The sequence below is a fragment of the Carcharhinus amblyrhynchos genome, chromosome 14 (assembly GCF_965287045.1).
Source record: "Carcharhinus amblyrhynchos chromosome 14, sCarAmb.v2.hapA, whole genome shotgun sequence".
NCBI lineage: Eukaryota > Metazoa > Chordata > Chondrichthyes > Carcharhiniformes > Carcharhinidae > Carcharhinus > Carcharhinus amblyrhynchos.
In genome coordinates this window covers 50,959,354-50,971,723 of record NC_137337.1, presented here as the reverse complement: position 1 = coordinate 50,971,723, position 12,370 = coordinate 50,959,354, and the positions used below count along the sequence as shown (strand labels likewise).

General features: G+C 40.4%; 1 protein-coding gene across 2 annotated transcripts in view; it reads right to left on the bottom strand.

The window, feature by feature from the left end:
* Positions 1-12,370, bottom strand: part of egln3 (egl-9 family hypoxia-inducible factor 3) — a 49,379-nt gene that overhangs the window by 1,103 nt on the left and 35,906 nt on the right. For both annotated transcript variants that reach the window (XM_080202855.1, XM_080202856.1), the window contains exons 2-4: positions 4,871-4,990; positions 2,018-2,154; positions 48-121 (exon numbers count right to left, since the gene is read on the bottom strand). In XM_080202855.1, coding sequence (XP_080058981.1) covers positions 48-121; positions 2,018-2,154; positions 4,871-4,990 — 331 coding nt within the window. The remainder of the gene's footprint in view (positions 1-47; positions 122-2,017; positions 2,155-4,870; positions 4,991-12,370) is intronic.

The window sequence follows — 12,370 nt, the reverse complement described above, 5'->3', positions numbered from 1 at the left end:
CCAAATTATAAAATCTCTTTTAAAAATAATTAATGTTTATATTATACCTGTTCGATTACGGTACCTAGTTTTGGCTTCAGCCCTTTCCTCGGCATCAAAATACCATACAGTAATGGCATACCTAGAACAGAAAAATATGTCAGATGGAAATTCAAAAAAAAGTTTTCTTTGCAAATACCTTAAGTATTATCTCGGAAACTATTTTGAACTCCAAGGGTCCATTTTCATATGGGTGCTGAGATGACAGCTATTCATTCTGGAGCAAGTGAGCAATTGTCCGCTGCTCCTAAGGGCTAGGCCCTGTTGACCTAGATGGCCAAAATCACTTTCTCACTCATCTCCCTATCTGACTTCAGCAAAAGGTCTCTGTTAAATTCTGGATACAATCCCAGTTTCTGATGGTTGCAGAGAGTTGCCAGCTATTTGACTGGCCCGAAGCACTGATATGGGTCTTTCTCTGCAAACTGGGGACGAATCTTTCGGATTAGGGCAAGCTTGCCTCCAGAAATTAAGCCAGAGGGAGTCAGCTGAAAGCCTGGTGCAACATAAGACTCGCTCCATTGGGTTATGTCGTAGTTGCCTTTTATTGATTTCATATTGACACCTTAGTGCATTAGATGTGGGTGCAAATCCTCTAATGGCTGCTAAATCTCACGAGTGAGATCTCAGTCTGAGATCTTCCCTGACCCCAGCTGGTGACGTGATTAGATTCACATCCAGAAAGGGTGGAGATGCCCACAGGTGACAGGTGTTGAGGGACATGGCTCAGAACTGCATTCTACAGTACCCCCTATTTATGGGGATTAGGGAGTGTTCCCCTTGTTTGGCCTGGGATGGGGGTTCTGAAGTCCACGGGTAGGGGTAGTTGCCCTCAAATTTATCTTTGATAAAAATTTTAAATCCTGGTGTTGTCGGCGAGTTTAGGCCCACCCCTTCAGCTGGCTGTGTGATCCTCACTGGCACTCTGAAATCGCAGAGTGGTGTTAAATTAGGTGAGAGCGACATGTGATGCAGATGTATTTCATACCACTTTTCTCACCTGATTCAACCGGTGAAGTACACTGGACAAATTCCTCCTTCAATCATATGGGTCATAGCTTTGTGGAAATTAGTTGGTGCGTTTGCTTAAGTAACAACAGGGATTGTACTTTTAAGTAAAGTTGTTGTTTGTCAAGTACTTTGGGATGCGACAAGGTGCAAAATAAATACCAACTTTTTATCTCCCCCTTTCCCAATTGCTGAACATCTGCAACTAAATCTCAGATTTCTGAACATTAGCTTGAACTTAAAGCAGAATGGTTCTTCATGGATGACCCTTCATCTGGTTGAAATGACCAATGGGACCACTGAGTTGATTTTGACCAAGTCCAGACATTAGCAATTGAATATCAGAATGTGAGCAATATTTTTTTCATTCCCATATTTTCTTTCGAATTTCATCATTTCATGGTATCGTTCCTCTTACTTGGTGGTAGCTATCAAGGGTTACAAGTGCCTAGATGTACAGTAATACTTGGGTAACAAAGTTCTTTCAAGGTTCAAATCTCAATGATAAAATCAGAGTCATCTTTAGCTTGAGTTTTGATTTTTGCAGAATCTCTCTACAGGAATTTTGGCTTTCACAAATCCATAATGAAGATACCACTGTCATTACTAACCAGATAGATATGGTGAACATACACTTAAACCAATATTGGAAATAAGCATGAATCTCTTGGTCATCAATTTATTAGCACAAATGTGCAGGCAGACTTTAAAAATTTGTTGGTGAAAATACTTTTTCTTTCCATAATTTTTCTTTTACTTCCTTTATCAAAAAAGTATTGTTATCGTCAGATAAAACTGACGGTCAGGCATTTATGATTTTTAAATTATATTACAGTTCTGCTTTGGAACTGCTAAATAATTTGGTGTTTTATAGCCAACTAACTGGACAAACTACACTAAACATTTTGCAAGATGGTATCTTGGTCTGACTGGTTACAAATATCTCTAAAGGGATTCCAAAGGGGCATACCTGACAGAATATGCTGGCTGTACTTCATGTGGATTTCTTCGATCAGACCAGAACAACAACAATCTATCAAACAATGGCTCAATGTCAACAACATAGGACTTTCCTTCTGGAAATATTCGAAGAATACCACCATCTACCTAAAAAAAAATGCACAAGTTTCAATAGATAAGCTAAGAAATATTCAAACGTCACACAGACTAGTCACCCAAAGCCAGACTGAACCCAGATCCCTGGCACTGTGGTGCTAACCACTATGCTACCGTTCAGCCCAAATAGTATTATGTATTTTGAAACAATAAAAGAGAAACAAATGGAAGCAAAACTGAAAAAAAGTAATAAAACTAGCTTATAAAGTGCTATTAAATAAAAAAAATTCCATATTTGCACAATAAGACATGCATCAAAGCCTGAAATAAAGACACTGAAAGGCTTCTTCTAGCAAGAGTAACCAGCCATAGCAAGTGCTGGTAGATCTCCAACTTAGACAGAGCATGATAGTATAAACATTGAAAACATGATAACTTGTATATTGGCAAAATAGCTTGATCTTTTCTGGGCATCCAAATGTAATTCAGAGACTTTCAGGAGTGGTGCAATATTGGAGGTGTGCCCATCCTGCTTGGCCAACACAGCATTCAACAACCCAAATCACTTGTGTATTCAGAACTTTAACATTTTCCTGGTGTGCTTCAGGCACCAAAATGGAATATAGAACATAGGAACAGGAGTAATCCACTAGGCCCTTAGAACTTGTTCTGCATTTAATAAGATCATTTCATTCATGGGATGTGGGCATCACTGGCCAGGCCAGTATCTATTGCCCAAACTGTCCTTCAGAAAATGGTGATGAACTGCCTTCTTGAACTGCTGCAGTCCATGAGGTGTAGGTTCACCCACAGTACTGTTTGGGAGGGAATTCCAGGGTGTTGAGCCAGCAACAGCGAAGGAACGATGATATATTTCCAAGTTAGGATAGGAGTCACTTGGAGGGGAACTTCCAGGTGGTGGTGTTCCCAGAAATCTACTGCTCTTTTCTTTTTGATAATGATGACAATGATGAAGAAAATCGTAGTCATGCTTTTGGAAGGTGCTGCCAGATCATGATTGATGTAATTGTGATATCAACTTAAATTTTCTTGATCACCACCCCCCCACCCCCCGCACAATAATCTTTGACCCGTGTCAGAGATTTACCTAGCTCAGCCTTGAAGAAATTCAATGACCCTGCCCCCACTGCTTTCTGGGAAAGAGAATTTCATATACTAACAATTCTCTGAATAGAAAAAATAGCATTTCCATTGTAAAAAGGAGACTCCCTATTCTTAAACTGGTGTTCCCTAGTTCTATTTCACCCCACCAAAAGAATCATTCTTCTGGTATCCATCCTATTAAATCCCCCTCAAGATCTTATGGTTCAATAAAATCATCCATCATTTTTTCTAAACTCCAGTAAGTAAAGGTCAAATCTGTTCAAACTTTAAGATATGCCCTTTATCCCAGAAATGAATTGAGTGAACATTTTCTGAATTGCTTCTAATGCAATTATATACTTTTTCCAAATAAGGAGACTGAAACTATACATAGTATTTGAGAAATGGGGCATGATTTTCCAGGCTCGCTTGCCCCAAAACTGGAAATCTCACCTGAGGTCAACAGACTTTTACATGGTTCACCCCTCGCCCACTCTATTTCCCGTGACAGATGGAATGGGAAAATTTGTCCCATGGTTTCAGTCTGACTTTGTACAGTTGCAGTAAAAAAACTTTCTTACTTCTATATTCCTTTTTCCTTCAAATAAATGTCAGCATTCCATAGCCTTCCTAATCACTTGCTGTATCTGCATACTAACTTCTTGTGATTCATGTACCAGGATACCCAGATCTCTCTGCACCATCTCACAATTTGAATAGTATACTGCTTTACAATTCTTTTGGCCAAAGTGGACAAGTTCACATTTTACCACGTTATACGCTGTCAACTTTTTGTCCACTCACATAACTCTTTGCAAATTCTTTCCCTCTTGACAACTTGTTTTCCTACCCATCTTAGGTGTCATCAGCACATTCAGGCACCCTTCATGGGTGGACTCAGCCCTATCAATTCCCTGATGTGTGTGGATGCGAGTATCTTGGTTTACACATAGACAGGAGGCTGTTTGAAATTGTTTGAAGCTGCCAAATATATGCACAAGGTCTTCCATAGATTTACAACTTTTGATTGTTTAGCAACTGAGAAATGGAGAGCCAGCAGTTGAAAGGCTTCCTAAATGGGCCATTTCATGAAAAAACTGTTTGCCAATTGAACAAAATGAAATACAAAAGTTAGATTATCTCATTACATTTTGTCCTTCTATCTATTGCCAAGTACCAATAATCACAAGGACCATGTGATCAGTTTTAAACATTTAGCAACACTAGGCATGGTGATCAGTGTGCAACATACAAGTGTAAAGCACTGACAACAAATCTCCAACTTAACCTCTCTCCTGATTTCTGCTGCACTTTTTTTCTACAGCAGCACAATGGAAATTGGAATTTCAGCACCATGTATTGGGATAAATGAGTTTTAACCTAGATCTCATGAATCGCTTGATCCAGAGTTGATGCATGCAAATGGTTATCATCAAACAAATTGTTTACTGAATGATGGGAATTAAAAATACATGCATTGAACAGGTTCAAAAATTGTTCTGAAAGTATAGTTGCAGTTATGATACAAAAATAAATCAGTATAGAGTTATTTCACCAAATGTTACTTTTAAAATTGTTCAAAATAATACAAATGAAATCCACAAACAAATTGTAAGAAAGCAGTTTTAAACAATTTCCTGAGGAGGAAAGGAATATTTCATACCTTTGCATCCCAGTTTTTATTCAGATAATAAATACATGTCACACAACGACCATCACCAGTTGGATTGTCAACATGTCGGACATACCCTGTTCCATTCCCTGGGTAGCAAGCTACCATTGCCTGAAAAGGGAAGGGAAAAAGTTCACTCGCAAGCAATTTTTCTTCATTTATTAGTCATACATTAGCTAGCAACAATGCATGGTTAGAATGGTTATAGCACAGAGGCCATTCAATCCATTGAGTCCACGCCAGCTCCTTGCAAGGGCAACATCAACCAATCCTACTCCCTTGCTAATTTTTCCTCTCATCAGGTACTTATTCAATGCCCTGTTGAAAGTAGGAATCAAATCTGCTTCCACCATAATCTGAAGCAATGCATTCTTAACCATTCATTCCTTAAAAATGTTGTTTGTGATTTTGACTCATGATCAAATCTCTCCATTAGGAACAATACAGCTTATCCAATCAATCCACAAAACTAAAGTCCCTCATCCCTGTAATAACTCTCAAATTGTTCTTGCACTCCCTCTAAAGCCTTCACATCATTTCAAAAATTATGATGCCAAAAACTGGACGTGATAAGAGTTATGGCCAAATGCTTAGAACTTGTTCTGCATTTGACAAGATCATATTTTCATGGGACGTGGGCATTGCTGGCTAGGCCAGTATTTATTGCCCTTCAGAAAGTGGTGGTGAACTGCTGCAATCCCTGAGGTGTAGTGTGATGACTTCAGCCAGGCTAATGGGAGTTGGCTTGCTAGAGTAGGAACTACCTGATGTTTTTAAAGCAATCAGTAAGTCCTGGCAGTGGGCAATCGAGGGGGACAGCCACCCTGTCTGCCCCTCTACCCCAGCTACATTCGTGGCCAAGCGTCCCTGGACAGGGAGCATGTGGTGTCCACTGGCACAGTTGATGCCTTCCATGTCTGCTGGGCACCATAGGGGCCGGGGTGTATTATAGACCCTTACGATCACATTTTGATTTAACGTTTTAAGTTTCCTTTGGATTTTGTTTTTTGTTCAGGCCTTTCCCCCCCCCCCGCTTCCTTTTTGGGGGGCTGCCCCTCTTAATTTGTCCCTAAGTTAATTTGAGTTGGTTTTTACTCGTTTAGCTCACAAGAACTACCTGATGAGTTTTTAAAGCCATCAATAGGTCCAGGCAGGGGGCAATCGAGGGGGTTGTCCATCCTGTCTGCCCCTTTACCGTGGCTATATTCGTGGCCCGATGTCCCTGGAGAGGGAGCATGCAGTGTCTGGGGGCACAGTTGACATCTTCTGTGCCTGCTAGGCACTGCAGGAGCTGGGGCATATTATCAACCCTGATAATCACATTTTAATTTGATGTTTTAAGTTTCTTTTCTGCTTTGTTTTTTGGTTTGGGTAGTTCCCCCTCCTTTTAGGGAGCTGCCCTTATTGAGTTGTCCAAGTTAATTTGATTTTGTTTATGTGGTTGGTACACAAAAAGAGGTACCTGTTGAGTTTTAATTGGTGGTTAAATCAGGGAGCCTCATGCTCCCTATTTAAAGCAGGTGTTAGACTCCCAGCCTGCATTCAGTAGGGGAGCAACTGGAGAGCTGGCTATGTACAGGTGTATGGTGTAAATAAAGTAACTTGATGACTTTTGCCTCTGGTGGAGCTATTACACGTGGATACACCCACAGTGCTGTTTGGCAGGGAATTCCAGGATGTTGACCTAATGACACTGAACAAATGATACATTCCAAGTTAGGAAATGAATAACTTGGAGGGGAGCTTCCAGGTGGTGTATTCCCAGGAAATCTACTTTTTTTTTTCTTTCTGATGGGTTTTGGTAGGTGCTGCCAGATCATGATTGAAAAATCTTTTATACTATAGGCAAAATGCTGGAATCTGAGCATTTTCTGTTTTTGTTTCACTCTTTAGTAAAGATTCTTCATAAATTGTTTGTTTTCACTGGCATCCAGCTGAAAATTCAAGAGTGAACCCTTCTTTGCATGGCTGTGAAGCCCTGATCTGATTTGTCAGCCACTGGGTGGTGGTTTTCACTCCTATCTGGGAGGAAATCCTACTTCTGAAAGCAGACAGCCAAGCAGATGTACTGCAGCTTTCCAGTCTCAGCAGAGTTACTAGGAAGTGGCCACTGCGTAGATTGCAGCAGTTTCCCAGAACTCCAAAGATTGTCACTGGAAGGCCAGACATTAAAAGGTAAGAGGAGTGGTTTTGCCAGGGTCAGGTAGGCCCCATGTGTGGAATGTGGCATGGGGATGCAGGATGGTGGGGGAATGCCAGGCAGCCAGAAGGTAACCCAGCAAGTTTGCAACTGTGCCAGTGGGATACATATATAAACGTGGATAATCCTGATGCCAACAAAATGTCAAGTCCCATGATACTAATGGTCTAAGTGAAGGCTAGTGGGACCTTGAGGACAGTTGGGCTGACAGCAGTGGATTCAGAAGATCCCACTGCTGATCAATGGTGAGCCACCTCTGACACCATGAAAGATGCCATAGGGGGTTGTGAAAACTCAGCCCTGTCTCCAAACCATCCTGCCCTTGAATACCTTAAACTTGAATCAAATTAATGCATAACCTCCTACATTGCAAGACAGGGGTCTCCAAACTTTTCAGTACGAGGGCCACATCGTATATTTTACACTTTCACGGGCCAAAGAAAAAAGTGGTTCTAACGTTAGAGGGTTACTTTTATTATAAAGTTAAAGTTATTTTTCTAAAAAAAGCCACAAAATAACTTTAAATTTCATTGCGATTGGTGACTGCATTACAGCAGCAGATGGCAATCACAATGTAGGTGTTGTGTTGAACGTATCGTTCTACAATTGCTGTCATTGTTCTCACTCATTACAGACAGATGGAACTTAGATTGGATAAAGCAGCTGTCACTGTCAAATACAGAGCAGCAATTGAATAACAGGTGTCTCAATTGCGATTTGTTTAATGAACTGTCACAGGATGGCAGCTCTGATTGGACAATAGGCTGGTAAAGAGGGAGGGGATTCTCATGGGTCCATCAGACATTGCGCGGAGCGGCAGCAAATGTCCAGCCTGTGGCTTCCGTCCTTGTGTTCGGGTCCCGAGTCAGCGGCGGGATTTTGGACGTGGGAATCCTGTCCTGCCCCACTGGCTGTGGGCCAGATGTGGCCCACGGGTTGTAGTTTGGAGACCCCTGTTTTAAGGAAAACTTCACTAGTTTGTCAAATCCCTCCTTGTAATTAGACCCTCAGTTCTGATATCATTCTAGTAAATCTACACTGCACTCCCCCTCCAAGCCCAATATATCATTCCTAAAAGTGTGGTTGGTGCGCAGTATTGTGTGTTTGGTCTAACCAGGGCTTTGCATAGTTGTAGTACAACTTCTATTCTAGCTCTCTGACTAACATTCCATTTGCTTTTTTGATAATTTTTTGTACATGTTCAAGATATTTTAATCTATTTGCATATACCCTTCATTTCTAGCTTTTAACCATGTGCAAAGTACACTTTTCTACTCTTTTTAGGTCTAAAACGAATCTCATTTGTCTACATTAAAACCACAGTCAGTTTTACACATTCACTTAATCTATGAATATCTACAATGTTATGCTTCCATCAACACTGCTTATACCACGCATCATTATATCAGCAGCAAACTTGAATGGGGGGCCTTCTAGCCCATTATCCCAAAATAATAAATTATGGCAAAACATCAGCACATCACTAGTCGTATCCTACCAATCCTGCTCATTTCTAATCCCTGATTCTTGCCACTCAAAATTCCCTAAGCCTTCAAATTCAGCTACAGATTCTTATAAGCAAAGGCATCTGAATCCAAGGGGATAAGTAATAACTTGAATGGGATAAAAAGCCCCCTATCCATGTTTGTTTCAGGCCCAAATTGAAAAGAGAAATCATCCTTCTCCTTTTCTAAGGGAACTAAGACTGAAATTCAGATCGGAAACCAAAACTTCTGGCTGAAGCTATATAACAAGAGACAGATGTCAGTATAGTGATGCAGTACAGGAAAGCCTGAAGAGAGGTTATGTCCAGAAGCATAGGAATGGACAGTACAAACAGGCCATTTGACACCTTGAGCCTATTCTGCCATTCAATTAGATAACAGTTGATCTAATTTCGTATCATTCTCCCCACATTATCTTTAATATTTAGAAATCTATCAAATTCTATCACTGTGATTAACCTCCACAGCCCTCTGCAGTAGAGAATTCCAAAGGTTCACACCATTTTGTGAAGAAATTCAAAGAACAAAAGAACAAATTCAAAGAACACAGAGGAACAGGCCCTTTGGTCCTCCAAGCCAATCATGATGCCTTCCTAAACTAAAATCATGTGCACTCAAGTCCATATCATTCCATTCCCATCCTATTCATGTATTCATCTAGTTGCCCCTTAAAATGCAGCAATCGTACCTGCTCCCACCACCTCCACAGGCAGCGCACTCCAGACATTCACCATCCTGTGTTTAAAAACTTGCCTCCTCTAGACTTTTCCCCTTCACGCACATCAAACCTAAGTCTCTTAGTACTTGACTTTTTTTACCCTAGGAAAGGGCATCTCACTATCCACTCTGTCCATGCCACTCAATCTTGTAGACCTTTATCAGGTCACCCCTCAAATCTGTCATTCCAGTTAGAACAAACCAAGTTTATCCAACCTGTCCTCCTAGCCAATACCCTCAGACCAAGTAACATCCTGGTAAACCTCTTCCGTGCCTGGTCCAAAGCGTCCACATCCTTCTGGTAGTGCGGTGACCAGAATTGTAAGCAATATTCTAAATGAGGCCTAAGTAAGGTTCTGCACAGCTGCAACATGACTTGCCAATTTTTATACTCAATGCCCTGACCGACAAAAGCAAGCATGCCTTATGCCCAACTACCTTACTCATCTGTGTTGCCACCTTCAGCGATTGGTGGACACGTACACTCAGATCTCTCTGCCTATCAATATTCTAAATGGTTCTACCATTTACTGTATAATTCCTCTGTGCATTGGACTGTCCAAAATGCATTATCTCTCTGTCATTTCTCCAGCCAAGTCTCCAACAGTCCTATATCTTGCTGTATCTTCTGACAATTCTCTTCACTACCTGCAACTCCACCAATTCCTTCCTCATTTCAGTCTTAAATAGTTCACTTCATATTACAGCACTCTGACTCCCTCTGCACAGCAGTGTGCTGCAATTTAACCATTTTGCTGCTATTCCTACCAAAATGGGTAACCTCACATTTACCAACATTGTACTCCATCTACCAGACCCTTGCCCACTCACTTAGACTATCTATATTTCCCTTTGCAGACTGTGTCCTCTGCACACTTTGCTCTGCCACTAATTTCAGTGTCATCTGCAAATTTTGACACATGACATTTGGTCCCCACTTCCAAATCATCTATGTAAATTGTAAACAATTGCAATTCCAACACTGATCCCTAAGGCACATCATTGGTCACTGATCACCAACCACAAAAACATCCATTTATCCTCACTCTTTGCCTTCTGTTAATTAACCGATCCTCTAGCCACATTGAAACATTACCCATAACACTGTGCACTTATCTTATGCAGTAGCCTTAGGTGCAGCACCTTGTCAAATGCCTTGTGAAAATCCAGATACACCACATCCACAGGTTCCCCACTTCTCATTCTTCTAAACTCTGGAGAATACAAACTCAATCTCTTCCATGAATCAGTCTGGTGAACCTTTGTTATACTCCCTCAATGGCAACAGAAACCCTCCCTTAGGCAAGTAGATCAAACTATACACAATATTCCAAGGCTTTAAGTAATTGAAGCAAAGCTTTTTTTTTAAACCCTATCCTGAAATCCTCCAGCAATAAAAGTCAACATAGCAAATGATTAAGAAGGCAAATGCTGCACCTCACATTAGCTTTTAGCGATGTCCAAAAGAACCCAGGTTCTTTTGGACATCAACAATTTCCAACCTCTCAACATTTAAGAAATACATGGCATTTCTGTTTGCCCTACCAAAGTATATAACTTTATATTTTTCCACATTATATTTCATTTGTCATGTTCTTGCCCACTCCCTTAGCCTAAATCCCCTTAATCTCTTTTCATCTACCCCACAACTCATATGTCCACTTAGTTTTGTGTGGTCAAACTTGAAAATATTACATTTGATCCCCACATTCAAATCATTGTTATAAATTATATAGACAAAGGGCCAAGCACTTATCATTAGTCACAGTCTGCCAACCCGAGAATGACCCATTATCTTGCTCTGTTTTCTGTCCGTTAACCAAGTATCAATCCATGCCAGTTTATTACTCCCAATCCCAGGTGCTCTAATTTTATTTACTAATCTCTTGTTTGGGACCTGATCGAAAGCCTTCAGAAAATCCAGATACACCGCATTCACTGGTTCCCCATTTTCTATTCTTCTAGTTACATCCTCAAAAACCTCCCAACAGGTTTGTCAAACACAATTTCCCTTTGAATTCATGTTGCCTCTGACCAATCCTATTGTCACGATGTTAGCTTTTATTGCCAATCCTACCGTCATTTCCTGTGTGCCCAGTTATCACATTCTTTATAATGGATTCTAGCACTTTCCCTATTACTGAAGTCAGACCAACAAGTTCTGCAGTTCCGGGTTTCTCCCCATCTCCTTTCTTAAATAGTGGGATTACATTTGCTACCTTCCAATCTATAGGAACCATTCCAGAATGTAGAGAATTTGGGAAGATATTTGCAAATTCATCCACCAACTCTACAAATCATCACCTCTTAACAGAGGAATGTAGAACATCACATTCAGGAGATTTGTCAACTTTCAATTCATTAATTTCTCTAGTAATACTTTATTTTTAACTAATTTCTTTGTTTTTCTAGTATTCCTAGGAGGTTTTAGGTATCTTCCTCTGTGAAGACAGAGCCAATGTATTTGTTTAGTTTCTCTGCCATTTCTGTATTCCATACCTTAAATTCTCATAATGGACTTAAAAGCTTCCATCGTTATGTTTCATGCAAGTTTACTTCCATAGTCTTATTTCCTCTCTATTAATTTCTTAATCCTCCTTTGCTGAATTCTAAAACATTCCCATCCTCAGGCTGACTACTTTCCCTGGAAAGTTTATAAACTTTTGTAAGGAGTACAATGTACAAAAATATGCAGCATAAATACGGGGAGATACAGAGATCTGGCTTTAGGTGGGATTATTGTTGGTGCAAGTCTGGTGGAATCCCTAGGAGACCATTCAGACTAAGGGATTCCAAAGGGAGAAAGAATAAAGGAGCTGAATATTATTTAAAATGGAGAAAGGCTACAAAAACAAATGCAGAGAAGTTTGGGAGTCCTCATGTATAAATCACAAAAAGCTAGCATGCAAGTCCAGCAGGTAATAGGGAAGGCAAATGGAATGTTGGCCTTTATTTCAAAGGGAATGGAGTTAAAAAAACAAGGGAAGTCTTGCTAAAACAATACAACGCACTAATTAGGCCACATCTGGAATGTTGTGAACAGTTTTGGCCCCCTTAATTAAGGAAGGA